This window comes from Phocoena phocoena, chromosome 2, assembly GCF_963924675.1.
Source record: "Phocoena phocoena chromosome 2, mPhoPho1.1, whole genome shotgun sequence".
In the NCBI taxonomy this organism is placed as follows: Eukaryota; Metazoa; Chordata; class Mammalia; order Artiodactyla; family Phocoenidae; genus Phocoena; species Phocoena phocoena.
Window position 1 is genome coordinate 66480098 of NC_089220.1, and position 19579 is coordinate 66499676.

General features: G+C 37.2%; 1 protein-coding gene across 1 annotated transcript in view; it reads right to left on the minus strand.

Annotated features, from left to right (window-relative positions):
- Nucleotides 1–19579, minus strand: part of NUBPL (NUBP iron-sulfur cluster assembly factor, mitochondrial) — a 259985-nt gene that overhangs the window by 134854 nt on the left and 105552 nt on the right. The window contains exon 6 of the mRNA XM_065872487.1: nt 19483–19573. Within this exon, the coding sequence (XP_065728559.1) occupies nt 19483–19573 (91 nt within the window). The remainder of the gene's footprint in view (nt 1–19482; nt 19574–19579) is intronic.

Below are 19579 nucleotides of genomic sequence, written 5' to 3' on the forward strand. Positions count from 1 at the left end.
CACTCTGATGCTCACCCCATTTCAATTATTCATACCTGCCACTCTCATCTAAATAATGTTCCCTTGATACTACTTCATACTTTTATTCTCAAACAATTCAGTTCCACTCCACCACCGTGACTACCTTCTCCCAGCCTGACTCTTACCTGTGTCTTATGAAACATCATTTCCACTAAAGTTGCCAGATTCAGCAAATAAAAGTAGAACAAAATAAGGCCATCTGCAGCAACATGGGTGGACCTAGAGATTCTCATACTGAGTGAGGTGGGTGAGACAGAGAAGGACAAATGTCATACGATATCACTTATATATGGAATCTAAAAGATGGTACAAGTGAACTTGTTTACAAAACAGAGGGTCAGAGATGTAAAAAACAAACTTATGGTTACCAGGGGAGAAAGGTAGCAGGGATGGGGGAGGGGGGAGGAGGAATAAATTGGGAGATTGGGGTTGACACATACACACTACTATATATATGATGGCTAATTAATAAGGACCTACTGTATAGCACAGGGAACTCTTCTCAATACTCTGTAATGACCTATATGGGAAAGAATCTAAAAAAAGAGTAGATATATGTATATGTATAACTGATTCACTTTGCTGTACAGCAGAAAGTAACACAACATTTTTTTTTTTTTTTGGCTGCGTTGGCTCTTTGTTGCTTTGAGCGGGCTCTCTCCAGTTGTGGTGAGCAGGGGCTACTCTTCCCTGCGGTGCGCGGGCTTCTCATTGCGATGGCTTCTCTTGCTGCAGAGCACGGGCTCTAGGTGCGCAGGCTCAGTAGTTGTGGTGCATGGGCTTAGTTGCTCTGCGGCATGTGGGATCTTCCCGGACCAGGGATCGAACCTGTGTCCCCTGCACTGTCAGGTGGAGTCTTAACCACTGCACCACCAGCGAAGTCCCTAACACAGCATTTTAAATCAACTATATTCCAATAAAAATTTTTTGAAAAACTAAGAGAAAAAAAGTAGAGGACACTAACTCAGTTAAGTTTGAATACCAGATACACAATGAATACTTTTTTAGTGTGAGTATGTCCCAAACAATATTTGGGACATATTCATACTGAAAAATTATTTGCTGTATATCTGATATTCAAATTTAACTAAGTACATCCTGCACTTTATCTAGCAACCCTATTACCAACCCACCATGAGATAATTTGATCCTTGACATTTTTCTCACTTTAACAAACCTGCCTTTCCTCAACAATACCACATTTCCAAAGTCAGAAGGAAGGAAAGTGGGGGGAGGGGGGGAGGAAGGGAGGGAGGAAGGAAGGAAAGAAAGGTCCAACTTGTCTAATGTCCCCCCTTCCCTAAACAAAATCAATTTATCTGTTACTTTTTACACCTGTTCCTCCCAAGCTACTGAATCACTTCTTCCCCACAACAGATGATTTCCAAGTATGTGAGGCCTGCAATTTTACACAGCCTCCTGATCCCTCCTGACTACCTGTCTTCCAGGAAACCAGGCCTTGAATTCAATGTTTCCTTCATTAATGCCCTGGATGTTTTTCCCCTTTGGCCTTTCTGCCATGCCATTCCTGGATCCAACAACAGGTTTGCCCATGGCAGCTTTCAGGCTTCAGAGAGCTGCTAAAGAGTCACAAAAATCCAACAAATCTAAAATATCATAATATTTAGCATCCAGTGGGCCTTTGCTATTACACAGGGATCGTTTGTCTCTTCATCTTTTTTTTATTGCTCTGAAACCTGTTAAAAAGCACTGCCTCTGGCCCATAGTATGCCTAAGCTTGATTTCAGAACCACCAGCATAATTTAGACTCACCTGGGATAATCCGTTAACAATGCAAACTCCTTGGCCCTCCCTCAGACCTACTGAAGGAAAGTATTCAAGTGGGGGAGTGCAACAGAAAGGCTACAAATTTGAATTTTCAACTAGCTCTCCAGATAATTTTTATGAATACTGAAATCTGTGAACCAAATTTGCTCTATTGAGTAAACTCACTATCTTTTTCCTTCCACTGAGAAGATCAAGGAAAAAACAATTTTGGTTAACCTCTTTTTCATGTCAGGTATGATGGGGTTCCCTCATCTATTCTTCTTTCCATTCTACTCACCAAACTTGGAACTAGAGACTTAAGTTTCCAAAAATAATTCATAACCCCATTTTAACTCCATTCCCTTTTGCCTCTTTCATAATATTCCTCTTTCAATAATCCCCTCCTTCTTCACTGTATCCTATACCTTGGAAAAGGTATGGCTGTCCCATTTGGAAAACAAATGAAAAGGGATTTCATTTGATACCATTCCTCCTTAAGCTTCTATCCTATTTTCCATTCCTTTTCCCCACCCCCCTGAATGGCCTATTTTATATAATGAGCAGAATACACCTCCACCTCCAAGGTCATGCTATAAATCCATTCTTAAACCCCTATAATCTGACTTTTTTCATTCACTGTTCTACTAAAGGATCACAAATGGCTACCTAGCATTTACTATTCCTTGCCCTTTTTCAATCCTCATTCTCACTGACCTATCATTCTTAAAACTCTACAAACCAATGGTTCCCAAACTTGTCCACACACTGGAATCAGTTGGAAAGCTCCAAAAATGCTGATGCCTGGCTTACATACAAGGAGTTCATGATTTAATCTGTCTGGAGTGTGACCTGAAATTTGAAAATTTTATAAGATTCCCAAATGATTCTAATATGCAGATATATTGGAAAACCATGGCTGCAAACACTTTATCTTTATGACATTAGTATCCTTAGTCCTTTTCCTACTTGAACTACTTCTTTTCCTCTTTACTAACTCCTTTTCCTCACAAAATCACCACCCCAAACTACAAATATTAACCAAAGGGAAGTCTTCAACTCATTACTCTTCTGTTACTATAATTAATATAATTCAAGTCATGAAAGTAGAAGAGATGTCTCAGGGAGGATGGTGGTGATGATGACAATAATAATGATACCTAATATCAACAAATCTAATACCCTACTTATTATAAGATGTATCATTATTTTATGTAGCAAGAAAAGAGGGAAAAACACCTAAGATGAGAAGGAGTCTAATAGAAGAAGCCTACAAAAAGTAGGGACCCCAAAAGACTAAACTCTCTTAAACTAAAGATAAATAAAATATAAGTCCTCAAGTTAGAAATAAATTTCAAGGAAATGTGCATCTCTCCAGGCCCTAGCAGAAGGCAGAAAAACGTTACCTAAAGACAATAAATCAGAAATTGGTACACATGGAGCTTTTCAATCTGAATTCTTACCACCTGAGTGGTCCCAAAAACCTCTAACAGAGAATTCTATTTAAAGTTGCCTCAGGTTGAAAATGTCCCAGGTGAATGGAGGCACAACACAAAACATCTCTGAAAGAACCAGAATTCAAGCCACTGATAAAGGAATTCTAAGAAGCCATCACTTGCAAGATGCATCCTGATTTGAGAAATGTTAACATATGGAAAAAATCTAATTTGTATTAAGACTGATAAAATACAATAATAACAGGGCACATTTATGTGACACTTACTATGCTGTCTAAGCATATTACACATATTAACTCATTTAATCTTCACAGTACAGTAGTTACCATTCACCCCATTATATGCATAAGGAACTAAAGCTCAGAGAGGTTTTTGCCCAAGGACATGCAGCTATTAGGTGTGCAGTAGCAACTGGACTCAGGCAGATGTGGCTCCATAGTCCATGCCCTTAGCTACTGAGCTATGAACATAAATTGTGGAGAACACCAACATATAAGGGGTAGGCAGATAAAAAGAACACAGATATAAAGGAATTCATGAAAGCTGCCAGAGAAAAAAGACATATTACCCACAGGAGAACAATTCAGAAATGATGACAGATTTCTTACTGGAAATAATGAAAAGCAGAAGACAATGGAACAGCACCTTTAAAAAATTGAAGGAAAAAAATGCCAACACAGAATTCTACATGCACTGAAAAGATGAAGAGAAAATAAATACATTTCCAACAAATAAAAGTTAACAAAACTCTTCATCAGGAGACCCACACCCCAAAAAAAGACTAAAACAACTTCGTCAGGATAAGGGAAATGGATGAAACTCAGATTTAAGGAAATGAAAAGCACAGAAAAAACAAAGTTGTGGGTAAATATGAAACACTGTTTTCTTAATTTCTTTAAAAGATGACTATTTAAATAAATTTATAACACTGTAATGTGAGATTTAATAAAGTATATGTATTTAAAATATATCACAACAATACACACAGAATGGGAGGTGGTATTTCGTTGGCCAGAAAGTTCGTTTGGGTTTTTCCATAACATCTTACAGAAAAACCCGAATGAACATTCTGGCCAACCCAATAAATGGAACAATACTGTTAGAAAGTAATTAATCATGTGATTAACAATATAAACCTTAAGAAGACTGTGAAAAGAAAGCATATTATTATCTCTAAAATAGCCACTGAATACTAATAGGAAGAGGTTTAGTTTAAAAGCCAATAAAATAATTTAAATGGAACTCAAGAAATATTTCATTAATCAAACAGAGTACAGTAAAAGAAAAGCAGAGGAAGAAAAAAATAGATAGAACAAATGAGAAAAAAAGTAAAATGGCAGACTTAAACCCAACCATATAAATAATTATAGTAAGTGTAAATGGATTAAGCAATCCAAATTAAAAGGCAAAGATTATTAATTAGACTTCAGACTGGATAAAACAGCAAGACACAACTAAATGTTGTCTACAAAGATCCACCTTAAGTATAATGAAATAGAAGATTAAAAGTAAAAAGATAAAAAAGATATTCTCTGGAAACGGAGTATGCACAAGAAAACTAATGTGGCTACGTTAGTATCAAATAAAGTAGACTTCAAGATGAGCATTTACCAGAGATAAAGGGGAACATTTCATTAAAATAAAAAGGTCAATTGACCAGGAAGACATAACAATTCTAAACAGGTGATTAGAGCTTCAAAATATGTGAAGCAAAAAACAAAATACAGAAATGAACAAATTCACAATCACAGCTGGAGATTTTAACACTCCTCTCCCACTAACTGACAGAATAACTAGACAAAAAAAAAATCAATAATGATATGAAACATTTGAACAACACTGTCAACCTGACCTAAATGATATTCATTGAACATTAACCACAACTGCAAAATACACATTCTTTCTAAAAGCACAATGGAACAATCACAAAGACAGATCACATGGTGGTCCATAAAATAAGTCTTAAAAAATTTTAAAAGACTGATATCTTAGAGAGTAAATTCTATAACCAAAACAAAATTACACTAGAAATCAATGCCATTAAGTTATTAAGAAGATTCCCTACTGTTTAGAAATTAAGCCACACACTACAAGTATCCACAGGTAAAAGAACAGGAAATTAGAAATTATTTTGAATTGTTTGACAATGAAAACATATCAGAATTTGCAGGATTCTAAGCAATGACTAGAGATAAATCTATAGCCATAACTACATACATTAAAAAACAAGAAATGCTTATCATCAATTACCTAAGTTTCTACCTTAAGATGATAGAAAAAAAGAGCAAATAAAACCTGAAATAGGGCTTCCCTGGTGGCACAGTGGTTAAGAATCCACCTGTCAAGGCAGGGGACACGGGTTCAAGCCCTGGTTTGGGAAGATCTCGCACGCCATGGAGCAACTAAGCCCGTGTGCCACAACCACTGGGCCTGTGCGCCACAACTACTGAGCCTGTGCTGTAGAGCCCACGAGCCACAGCTACTGAGCGCACATGCCACAACTACTAAAGCCCATGTGCCTAGAGCTGCTGCTCTACAACAAGAGAAGCCACTGCAATAAGAAGCCCACACACCGCAACAAAGAGTAGCCCCCGCTCACTGCAACTAGAGAAAGAGAGAAAGCCTGTGCACAGAAACGAAGACCCAATGCAGCCAAAAATAAAATAAATAAATTTATTTTTTTTAAAAACCTGAAATAAATAGTATGACCAGAAAACAATGAAATAAGAAATAAACATAAAATAGCGAAATCTTAAAGGGCCAGTAGTTGATCCTTTGAAAAAATTAACAAAATTGAAAAATCCCTAGCAAGAAAAATCAGGAATAAAAGACAGAAAAAACAAGCTGCTAATATTAGGAATTCAGAGGGAACACTGCTACATCCTATATCCTATCTGAAAAGGTAATAAGGTAATACTATGAACAAAGTTCATGTATATATTCTACAAATCAGGTGAAATGAACAAATTCCTGTACAACTCAAGAAAACTGAAACAAGATGAAATTAAAGTTCTAAATAGAATTAGTCCTCAGAAACCTCCCCACCCACAGTGGCTGAGGGCAGGGTGGTGGGGAGGGGGGGAAGCGCTACTCCAGCTCTAGGCTTCCTTGGTAAACTCCACAAAATACAAACTTTAAACCAAACCTAATAATCTTTCACAAAATAGAAGAGGAGGGAAGTACTTCCAAATGCATTTTATGAGGCCAAGATAGTTCTCATACAACACCTGAAAAAGACATTACAGGAAAAACAACTTAGAAACCAATATTCTTCATAAATATTGATCTAAAACTCCTTAATAAAATACTGGCAAATTGAATCCAGCAACATATTAAAAGTAAGTATACTATTATTTATTGTAATTAAAATACCATGACCAAGGAGAATTTATCTCAGGAATGCAAGTTTGGTCTAAGATCAGAAAATAAATCAATGTATTATAAATTACCACATTAATAGAATAAATGAGAAAAACCACATGATCATTTCAATAAATGAAAAAAAGAAGTATTTGAAGAAGTTCAACACCCATTCAAGATAAAAGCTCCTCAGCAAACAAAGAAACAGAAAGGAATTTCCTCAACCTGATAGAGGGCATCAATAAAAACCTACAGCTATCATCTTTCTTTTTTTTTCTTTTTTGAATTTCATTTATTTTTTTATACAGCAGTTCTTATTACTCATCCATTTTATACACATCAGTGTATACATGTCAATCCCAATCTCCCAATTCATCCCACCACCATCCCCACCCCCTGCCGCATTCCCCCCTTGCTGTCCATATGCTTGTTCTCTACATCTGTCTCCCACTTTCTGCTCTGCAAACCGGTTCATCTATACCATTTTTTTAGGTTCCACATATGTGCATTAATATACGATATTTGTTTTTCTCTTTCTGACTTACTTCACTCTGTATGACAGTCTCTAGATCCATCCACATCGCTACAAATGACCCAATTTCGTTCCTTTTTATGGCTAAGTAATATTCCATTGTATATATGTACCACATCTTCTTTATCCGTTCGTCTGTCAATGGGCATTTAGGTTGCTCCCATGACCTGGCTATTGTAAACAGTGCTGCAATGAACACTGGGATGCATGTGTCTTTTTGAATTATGGTTTTCTCTGGGTATATGTCCAGTACTGGGAATGCTAGGCTCATATGGTAATTCTATTTTTAGGTTTTTAAGGAACCTCCATACTGTTCTCCATAGTGGCTGTATCAATTTACATTCCCACCAACAGTGCAAAAGGGTTCCATTTTCTCCACACCCTCTCCAGCATTTGTTGCTTGTAAATTTTCTAATGATGCCCATTCTAACTGGTGTAAGGTGATACCTCATTGCAGTTTTGATTTGCATTTCTCTAACAGTTAGTGATGTTGAGCAGCTTTTCATGTGCTTCTTAGTCATCTATATGTCCTCTTTGGAGAAATGTCTATTTAGGTCTTCTGCCCATTATTAGATTGGGTTGTTTGTTTTTTTGACATTCAGCTGCATGAGCTGTTTATATATTTAGGAGACTAATCCTTTGTCCACTGATTCATTTGCAAATATTTTCTCCCATTTTGAGGGTTGTCTTTTCGTCTTCTTAATGCTTTCCATTGCTGTGCAAAAGGTTTTAAGTTTCATTAGGTTCCATTTGTTTACTTTTGTTTTTATTTCCATTACTCTAGGAGGTGGATCAAAAAGATCTTGCTGTGATTTATGTCAAAGAGTGTTCTTCCTATGTTTTCCTCTAAGAGTTTTACACTGTCTGCTCTTCCATTTAGGTCTCTAATCCATTTTGAGTTTATTTCTCTCTATGGTGTTAGGGATTGTTCTATTTCATTATTTTACATGTGGCTGTCCAGTTTTCCCAGGACCACTTACTGAAGAGACTGTCTTTTCTCCATTGTATATCCTTCTCTCCTTTGTCATAGATTAGTTGACCATAGGTGCATGGGTTTATCTCTGGGCTTTCTATCCTGCTCAACTGATCTATATTTCTGTTTTTGTGCCAGCACCATATTGTCTTGATTACTGTAGCTTTGTAGTACAGTCTGAAGTCCGGGAGTCTAATTCCTCCAGCTCCGTTTTTTTCCCTCAAGACTGCTTTGCCTATTTGGGGTCTTTTGTGTCTCCATACAAATTTTAAGATTTTTTGTTCTAGTTCCATAAAAAATAGCATTGGTAATTTGATAGGGATTGCATTGAATCTGTAGATTGCTTTGGGTAGTATACTCATTTTCACAATATTGATTCTTCCAATCCAAGAACATGGTATATCTCTCCATCTGTTGGAATCATCTTTAATTTCTCTCAACAGTGTCTTATAGTTTTCTGCATACAGATCTTTTGCTCCCTAGGTAGGTTTATTCCAAGGTATTTTATTCTTTTTGTTGCAACGGTAAATGGGAGTGTTTCCTTAATTTCTCTTTCAGAGTTTTCATCATTAGTGTATAGGAATGCAAGAGATTTCTGTGCATTAAGTTTGTATCCTGCTACTTCACCAAATTCATTGATTAGCTCTAGTAGTTTTCTGGTAGCATCTTTAGGATTCTCTATGTATAGAATCACGTCATCTGCAAACAGTGACAGTTTTACTTCTTCTTTTCCAATTTGTATTCCTTTTATTTCTTTTTCTTCTCTGATTGCTGTGGCTAGGACCTCCAAAACTATGTTGAATAGTAGTGGTGAAAGTGGACATCCTTGTCCTTTTCCTGATCTTAGAGGAAATGTTTTCAGTTTTTCCCCATTGAGAATGATGTTTGCTGTGGGTTTGTCACATGGACTTTATTATGCTGAGGTAGGTTCCGTCTCTGCCTATTTCCTGGAGTTTTTATCATAAATGGGTGTTGAATTTTGTCAAAAGCTTTTTCTGCATCTATTGAGATGATCATATAGTTTTATTCTTCAATTTGTTAATATGGTGTATCACATTGATTGATTTGCATATATTGAAGAATCCTTGCATCCCTGGGATAAATCCCACTGATCATGATCCTTTTAATGTGTTGTTGGATTCTGTTTGCTAGTATTTTGTTGAAGATTTTTGCATCTATATTCATCAGTGATATTGGTCTGTAATTTTCTTTTTTTCTGGTATCTTTGTCTGGTTTTGGTACCAGGGTGATGGTGGCCTCATAGAATGAGTTTGGGAGTGTTCTTTCCTCTGCAATTTTTTGGAAGAGTTTGAGAAGGATGGGTGGTAGCTCTTCTCTAAATGTTTGACAGAATTCACCTGTGAAACCATCTGGTCCTGGACTTTTGTTTGTTGGAAGATTTTTAATCACACTTTCCATTTCATTACTTGTGATTGGTCTGTTCATATTTTCTATTTCTTCCTGGTTCAGTCTTGGAAGGTTATACCTTTCTAAGAATTTGTCCATTTCTTCCAGGTTGTCCATTTTATTGGCAAGGAGTTGCTTGTCATAGTCTCTTAGGATGCTTTGTATTTCTGCGGTGTCCATTGTAACTTCTCCTTTTTCATTTCTAATATTATTGATTTGAGTCCTCTCTCTCTTTTACTTGATGAATCTGTCTAATGGTTTATCAATTTTGTTTATTCTTTTAAAAGAACCAGCTTTTAGTTTTATTGATCTTTGCTATTATTTTCTTTGTTTCTATTTCATTTATTTCTGCTCTGATCTTTATGATTTCTTTCCTTCTGCTAACTTTTGGTTTAGTTTGGTCTTCTTTCTCTAGTTCCTTTAGGTGTAAGGTTAGATTGTTTATTTGAGATTTTTCTTCTTTCTTGAAGTAGGCTTGTATATCTATAAATTACCCTCTTCGAACTGCTTTTGCTGAATCCCATAGGTTTTGGATCATCGTGTTTTCATTGTCACTTGTCTCTAGGTATATTTTTATTTCCTTTTTGATTTCTTCAGTGATCACTTGGTTATTTAGTAAAGTATTGTTTAGCCTCCATGTGTTTGTGTTTTTTTCCCTGTAATTGAATTCTAATCTCTTAGCATTGTGGTCAGAAAAGATGCTTGATATGTTTTCAGTTTTCTTAAATTTACCAAGGCTTGATTTGTGACCCAAGATGTGATCTCTTCTGGAGAAGGTTCTGTATGCACTTGAGAAGAAAGTGTAATCTGCTGTTTTTGGATGGAATGTCCTATAAATATCAATTAAATCTGTCTGGTCTATTGTGTCATTTAACGCTTCTGTTTCCTTATTAATTTTCTGTTTGGATGATCCATCCATTGGTATAAGTGAGGTGTTAAACTCCCCCAGTATTACTGTGTTAATGTCAATTTCCTCTTTTACAGCTGTTAGCAGTTGCCTTATGTATTGAGGTGCTCCTCTGTTGGGTGCATATATATTTATAATTGTTTATCTTCTTCCTGGATTGATCCCTTGATCATTATGTAGTGTCCTTGTCTCTTGTAACATACTTTATTTTAAAGTCTATTTTATCTGATGTGAGTATTGCTACTCCAGGTATCTTTTGATTTCCATTTGCATGGAATATCTTTTTCTGTCCCCTCACTTTCAGTCTGTATGTGTCCTTAGGTCTGAAGTGGGTCTCTTGTAGACACCATATATATGGGTCTTTTTTTGTATCCATTCAGCAAACCTGTGTCTTTTGGTTGGAACATTTACTCCATTCATGTTTAAGGTAATTATTGATATGTATGTTCCTATTACCATTTTCTTAATTGTTTTGGGTTTGTTTTTGTAGGCCCTTCTCTTGTGTTTCCCACTTAGAGAAGTTCCTTTAGCATTTGTTGTAGAGCTGGTTTGGTGGTGCTGAATCCTCTTAGCTTTTGCTTGTCTGTAAAGCTTTCGATTTCTCCATTGTATCTGAATGAGATAATCTTGGTTGTAGGTTGTAGGTTGGTTGTAGAATAATCTTGGTTGTAAGTTCTTCCCTTTCATCACTTTAAGTATATCATATCACTCCCTTCTGGCTTGTAGAGTTTCTGCCGAGAAATCAGCTGTTAATCTTATGGGAGTTCCCTTGTATGTTATTTGTCATTTTTCCCTTGCTGCTTTCAATAATTTTTCTTTGTCTTTAATTTTTTTCCAATTTGGTTACTATGTGTCTCGGCATGTTTCTACTTGGGTTTGTCCTGTATGGGACTCTGCACTTCCTGGACTTGGGTGGCTATTTCCTTTCCCATGTTAGGGAACTTTCGACTATAATCTCTTCAAATATTTTCTCGGGTCCTTTCTCTCTCTCTTCTCCTTCTGGGACCCCTATATTGTGAATGTTATTGCCTTTAATGTTGTCCCAGAGGTCTCTTAGGCTGTCTTCATTTCTTTTCATTCTTTTTTCTTTATTCTGTTCTGCAGCAGTGAATTCCACCATTCTGACTTCCAGGTCACTTATCCATTCTTTTGCCTCAGTTATTCTGCTATTGATTCCTTCTACTGTACCTCTCAATTCAGTTACTGTATTGTTCATCTCTGTTTGTTTGTTCTTTAATTCTTCTAGATCTTTGTTAAACATTTCTTGCATCTTCTCGATCTTTGCCTCCATTCTTTTCTGAGGTCCTGGATCATCTTCACTATCATTATTCTGAATCCTTTTTCTGGAAGGTCGCCTATCTCCACTTCATTTGGTTTTCTGGGATTTTTATCTTGTTCCTTCATCTGGTACATAGCCCTCTGCCTTTTCATCTTGTCTATCTTTCTGTGAATGTGGTTTTTGTTCCACAGGCTGCAGGTCTGTAGTTCTTCTTGCTTCTGCTGTCTGCTCCTGTGGATGAGGCTATCTAAGCGGCTTCTGCAAGCTTCCTGATGGGAGGGACTGGTGGTGGGTAGATCTGGCTGTTGTTCAGGTGGACAGAGCTCAGTAAAACTTTAATCCACTTGTCTGCTGATGGGTAGGGTTGGGTCCCCTCCCTGTTGGTTGTTTGGCCTGAGGCGACCCCAACCCGGAGCCTGCCCAGGCTCTTTGGTGGGGCTATTGGCAGACTCTGGGAGGGCTCATGCCAAGGAGTACTTCCCAGAACTTCTGCTGCCAGTGTCCTTGTCCTTACAGTGAGACAGAGCCACCTCCCGCCTCTGCAGGTGACCCTCCAACACTAGCAGGTAGCTCTGGTTCAGTCTCTATGGGGTCACTGCTCCTTCCCCTGGGTCCTGGTGCCCACACTACTTTGTGTGTGCCCTCCAAGAGTGCAGTCTCTGTTTCCCCCAGTCCTGTCAAAGTCCTGCAATCAAATCCCACCAGCCTTCAAAGTCTGATTCTCTAGGAATTCCTCCTCCTGTTGCCGGACCCCCAGGTTCGGAAGCCTGACATGGGGCTCAGAACCTTCACTCCAGTTCTTGGACTTCTGTGGTATAAGTATTCTCCAGTTTGTGAGTCACCCACCAGCAGTTATGGGATTTGATTTTATTGTGATTACACCCCTCCTACCATCTCATTGTGTCTTCTCCTTTGTCTTTGGATGTGGGGTATCTTTTTGGGTGAGTTCCAGTGTTTTCCTGTTTATGATTGTTCAGCAGTTAGTTGTGATTCCAGTGTTCTCACAAGAAGAAGTGAGAGCACATCCTTCTACTCTGCCAACTTGAACCAATCGCTATCATCTTTCTTAATGAAGAAATATTTAATGTTAATGTCACTAGATGTGACATTTCCCTTTTATTGTACATCTTGGTAAAGATAATAAATATCATCAAATAAGAAAAAAAATCTGGATGAAGACTAGCATGTCTGCTTTCATCTTTTCTGTTCAACACTGTACTGATAGTACTAGCCAGTTCAATAAGAAGACAAGAAAATGAAATGAAAAGAATAGATTGGAAAGAAAGAAATGAAGCCGTTTTACTTGCAGACAATATAATCATGTGCATACAAGGTACCAAGAAAGCTACTAAATAACTACTTGAAAACAAATTTGGAAAAATTATGAATACAAGGTTAATATACAAAAATCAATAGTATATGTACTATGTGCTAACTGTAAACAATTTGAAATTAAACACCCCAAAAAAATTCCATTTACAATATCATCAAAGAACACTTAAGATAAATCTAACAAATGAATTACAAGACCTATATACTGAAAACTATATATTATTACTCCAAGAAATTAAAGAAAATCTAAATAAATGTAGAAACATACCATGCTCAGGGTTAGAAGACTCAATGTTGTCAGGATCTCGATTCACCCAAAACTGATCTATACTGATAGTTCGATACTATCCTAATGAAAATACCAACATGCTTTTCTACACAAATTAGTAAGTTGAATATAAAATTTATACAGAAATGTAAAAGAACCTAGAATAGTCAAAACAATCAAGAAAAAACAAAGTTGGAGGACTCTCACTTTCTGATATTAAGCCTTCTATACAGCTTCAATCATCAAGAGAGTATGGTTCTACTCTAAGGATTAAACTATTCATGGAACACAACACAGTGTCCAGAGATAGACCCATACACATATGCTTAATTGATTTTTGTCTAATGTATCAAGTCAATTCAATAGGGAAAGGGAAGTCTTTTAAACAAAGTGCTAGAACAATTAAACTATTATAATGTGTGTTTTCCAACACCGCCAAGCAATTAAGTCAATTCTGACACTATCTACCTGGAGATAGCATCAGATCCCATATGTTAAGGGCTTAGTCCCACAAGACTTCACCCAATTCAGATGCCAATCACAAGTCCAGGCTATTACACGTGCTTCTGGGCTGACTGGCTATAAATGTGAGGTTCACATGACCCCCTCCTCAGGTTCAACTGAAAGCATACCTCATTGTATCACACTTCACAGATATTGCATCTTTTACAAATTGAAGGTTTGTGGCAACCCTGCATCAAGCAAGTCTATCAGGACCATTTTTCCAAGTAAGCATTTACTCACTGTGTCTCTGTGTCACATTTTGGTAATCCTTGCAATATTTCAAACTTTTTCATTATTATCATATTTGTTATTGTGATCTGTGATCACTGATCTTTCGTGTTACGATTGCAAAAAGATTATGACTTGCTGAAGGCTCAGATGATGGTTAACACTTTTTAGCAAGAAAGTATATTTTAATCAAGGTATGTACGTTTTTTCTTTTTAGACATAATGCTATTGCACACTTTATAGACTACAGTATAATGGAAACGTAACTCTCATGTGCACTGGGAAACAAAAAAGTTTATGCAACTGCTTTATTGTGATATTCCCTTCACTGCGGTGGTCTGGAACCAAACCCACAATATCTGAGGTTGCCTGTATTTTACTAGAGCAGCTCACAGAACTCAGAAAAATGTTTACTTACATTTACCAGTTTATTATAAAGGGTATTATAAAGGATACAAATGAACAGCCAGATGAAGAGGTAAATACAAGGTTCAGAAGGGCCCTGAGCACAGGAGCTTCTGTCCCCATGGAACTAGAGTACACAACCCACCCAGCATGTGGATGTGTTTTACAACCCAGAAGCTCATCGAATCTTGTTGTTCAAGAATTTTCATAGAGTTTAATCTGCAGCCCACCTCCCTTCCCGTTCCCAGAGGTCAGTAGGAGAGGCTGAAAGTTCTAACCCTCTAAATACTTGGCCTTGCTGGTGACCAGTCCCATCCTGAGGCTATCTAGGGGTCCTACCCCAAGTCACCTCACTAGCATGAACTAGCAGGTGTGCTCAAAACGAGGCTCCTTATGAATGACAAAGGACAATCCTATCACTCAGGAAATTCCAAGGGTTTTAGGAGCTTTGTGTCAGGACCCAAGGACAAAGAATAAATATATTTCCTATTATGACACAACTATGAAAAAATATAAACCTTGATCATTATCTCACTTCATACAAAAAAGTTAATTCCAGATATACAAGCCAGACCTATAAATCTTAAAGGTAAAAATATACACGAGAATATCAACCTTGGGGTAGACAGGCAAAGATTTCTTAGAGATGGCAGAAAAAGTACTAAGCATTAAGAAAAAAAAAAATTGGAGGAGGGGGATAAATTGAGTTTCACGAAAATTTAAAACTTCAGCTCATCACAAAGCAAGCCACAGACTGGGAGAAATATTCCCAATACATGTACTTGACAATGGACTCATAACCAGAATATATTAAAACTCTTGCAACTCAATTACAAGAAGAAAAATGAGCCAAAAAAAAAAAAAGAGTGAAAGACTTGAACATACACTTCATGAAAGAAGATATAGCAATATCTAACATGCACATGAAAAGGGGCTTAAAATCACTGACCATAAGGGAAGCACAAATTAAAACCATCAGAAGATATCATTTCATACCCACCAGTGAACAGAATGACCACACCAAACATTGACAAAGATGTGAAACAACTGGAACTCTTATGAACACTTGTACAAGTATTTATAGCAGCATTATTCATAATGGCCCAAAACTGGAGACTACCTAAATGTCTATCAACAGAAGAACAGCTAAAACAATATTAGGTTATATTCATGCAAAGGAATACTACTCAGCAATAAAAAGGACTCAGCTACTGATACATGCAACAAGGATGACTTCAAAAGCATTAGACTAAGAAAGAGAAACCAGATACAAAAGGCTCTATACTATAAGGTTCCCTTTATATGAAGTATAAGAACATGTAAAACTCATTTATGTAAAACTCATTTATGGTGACAGAAATCACAACAATCATGGCCTATGGGTGTAGGACTGACTACAAGAGAGTCCAAGGAAACTTTCTAGGGGCATGGAAATGTCCTCTATCTTGATTGGGGTATGGTTACACAGTCATATATGTTTATCAAAAATCACTGAACTCCACATATAAGATTTGTGAATCCTATTATATGTATAAGTTTAACTCAATAAATTAAAAGAAAGAGGGAAAAAAACTTTTAAAAAGATTCCAGTTCAAGATGGCAGACCTACCACAAGTATTTATCATCTCCCCACAAGATAGTAACTGGGAAGGGACAGGAGAAGAGCTTCTGGAACATTGGTATTCTATTTATCTTGTCCTGAATGCTGAGTATAAAGGTGTTTTCACTTTGGGATAATCCATCTATCTGGACACTTATGATCTGTACCTTCTTCTACATACTACATACGTGTTATATTCAATTTTTTTAATCAGCCAATGAACCAGGTACCCTCCACAATCCACTGCTATATAGAGCATCTATCCAGCTACTATATTTTCACAAAGGATGTTAAATTTACCAAATGCTGGTCTGCTTTATATAGCAAAACAAAAACTAAAACAAAACACTCCTTAATTAATAGCTCAGATGATTAGCACTGGTCACGGTATGATCCAAAAATATCAGCTTTCAGCTCCTATTAAAATGTGCAGATGACAGAAGCAACTTTACAAAAGACTGTATGGCACACATGCAGGCCAATATCCTAATATCCTAGAGGATACTCTAGGTATCCTCTAAGTATCCCAATAAAATAAGTAATGGATTCATTTTCTCGCCCCTGATATTCATTCTGATATTTTGTAGTATGTTTGCTAAAAATGTATCTTCAGCACTTGTCAGAATAAACTGTAACTTTTATATGATTTATGTGCCAGCAAATCAAATCGCCACATCTCCAATAGGTCCTCTGCCAAACTACCAAATTCCCTAAATATATATATATATATATATATATATATATATATATATATATATATTTTTTTTTTTTTTTTGCGGTACGCAGGCCTCTCACTGTTGTGGCCTCTCCCGTAGCGGAGCACAGGCTCCGGACACACAGGCTCAGCGGCCATGGCTCACGGGCCCAGCCGCTCCACGGCATGTGGGATCTTCCTGGACCGGGGCACGAACCCGTGTCCCCTGCATCAGCAGGCGGACTCTCAACCACTGCGCCACCAGGGAAGCCCTCTAAATATTTTTTAAGCTGAGCATTTAGTAAATGTTAAAAGAATAATGAATTAAATCAGATGATTGAAGTGCTGAGAGCCTGGCTAAACTCAGAAATCAAAAATGTATGATGCCAGCAATTAACACAAGTATTCTACATTCTCCAACAGTATTCAGCAGTAGATACAAAAGGCTGGGTTATGGTGGGACACTGAGAATACAGAATTGGCATCCTGCCTCCTCTCCCCTTCCCCAACACCCCACAAAATAAAAAAATAATATACTTCTGGTTCCTTCAGACTTTTGATCTTCTCACCTCTGGTCTCAAAAAGTTTTCTTTGTTTATAAAAGCAGGTACTAAATCTAAGTGTGAGCTTCAGGTGCAGTCTTTCTGCAGCCTAATTATTCGAACTGTCAGGTTTAATCTCATTCTGTGGGAAACTCCCTTTGCCCCTCTCCTGAGGGCAGTTACACACTTGCTCTCTCTCTTCCAGGCTCAGGGGCTCATTTGCAGATGCTTTTGTCACCTGTTGGAATCTGAGATTTAAAAGGATCCCTGAGATTTAAAAAGGACAGAAAAGAGAGAACTTGCTCACCCCTTGCTGGGCACGGGCTATGGGGATTCTACATCTCTGAGCTAGGAACGCTAACCCTTGGCCTGGACTTCTGTGTCTCTTCTCACTGACTTGGATCTCTAAGTGTCTGATCACTGTGGAAAGCGGAAGTACTTCCATCTTCTTGTGGCCATCCATAAAGACTTAGGAGGAATTCTGAATCATTTCCTGTTGAGAATTCTAACACTAACATAGGAGGCGGGAAATATTGTCAATGAGAAAATGTTGCCTGCCATATCAGTAAACAAGGATGTTGCAGCCATCAAGCCATCACATTACCGCCTCCCTGAGAGTTAGCCCTGAGGGAACTCAGGATAGAAACAGAATGCCCCCCATCTAGCAGTCAGCTGCTGCAGCCATCCCTGATGGTGCACCCTGAGGAAACTCAGAATGAGAAAGCACAGGATACTGGCCCCAGATAACTGAGGGCCCCAGATATCAAAGGAACGATTTCAATGAGCCCAAACTCTTATATCCTCCCATACATAGACAAGTGCTAAATTCCTTAACTTGAGATATGTGGTTTTCTTAAATTGACAGTAATCTTTTGATGTTCTGACTACCTGTTTTTCCTGCAAAAACTCTTATATATCCTGGCCCTTCCCTTACCTCTTCGAAGCAGTCCCTTAGTTACCTGAGAGACTGCATCCTGGGATGAAGTCCTCAGTTTTGTTCGCCAAAAAAACATAATTCTCAACTTACAGGTTGCACAATTTTTTCAGTTGACAATATTAAAATCAAAATTCTCCTTCTGGTGTTTCCAAATTTCCATTGACTCTAACTTTAATTATAAACTGAATAAATACTGTTTTAGAATTTCCTTAAAGAAAAAAAAAATCCTGGCTTAATCCACAGAAATAAAGGTCAAGATCACAAAGGAACTGGAATGGATGGGGTCAGGAGTATAACTGAAATAACCAACTATGGGATCTGAGTGTGAAAGAGGAAGAAATGCAGCCAAGAGACTTAAATGTGCTGAGAAGATAGGAGGATTCTGGGACCAAAGATCAAAGAGCACATTTATCAGAACTCAAGCAGCAGAAAAAAGACAAGAAGTTACAATGAAAAAAGAAGAGTTTCAGAGTTCAAGACATATTATATATACTTACTTTCACAACTGGAAATGAATATAGGAATATGTATGATTAGAACTGCCAGCCTATGGCATGGTGCCTGACCCAAAGTAAAACATGAATAAATAAGGCGTAATTGTTATAAGTCAGTGGAGAAAATCCAAAGTACTTATAATATTTACCTAGAACACAATTAACTATAAATTCACAGTTACTAAGAAAAAATAAAATTTATTCCTATAAATAACATAGAGCTCATCTGATATTTTTAGATTATCCAATCAACTGTTCTTTTCCTTAAGGACAAATTCAAGTTGATTGGACAGATACTATATAAATAAATATGTAGCCATATGTACTCAGAGTAAAATAAAACTTCATTTTGTTCTGAAGCAATTTTAATCATAAGCACTGTGGTTTACAGAATTTTTTCTACATCTAAGGAATTTCTACACTGCCCTTATAACTCAATATTGGCCACTACGAAATGAACCATAAATCTAAAGAAGGCAGATTACTTATAAAATAAATTTCCTTGCCTTGATGTAGACTCAACAGAGTCTGAACAGAAAAACAGAATAATATAAAATAAGACATTAGATTTTAGTGCTAATAAGCAACGGGAAAGATTCAATCATGTGACAGTGAAAGTTGGTCTTGGCGCCACACACCTCATTATAAATTCAGTATACTGACTGGGTTCTTTTGCAAAACATCTCAAACCTGACTGCAAATTTTAACGACTCTCCAATCAGAAAATATTAACCACAGTGTGCCGATAATAAAATGATGCTTAATGCAATTTTCTTACCTGCCTCAACAGTTTCTCAATGGCTGACATTACCATAAGGCCTCTCCAAACAATGGGTGCAGTCTCTTCAATCAGGAAGCCCATGGACATACTGCAA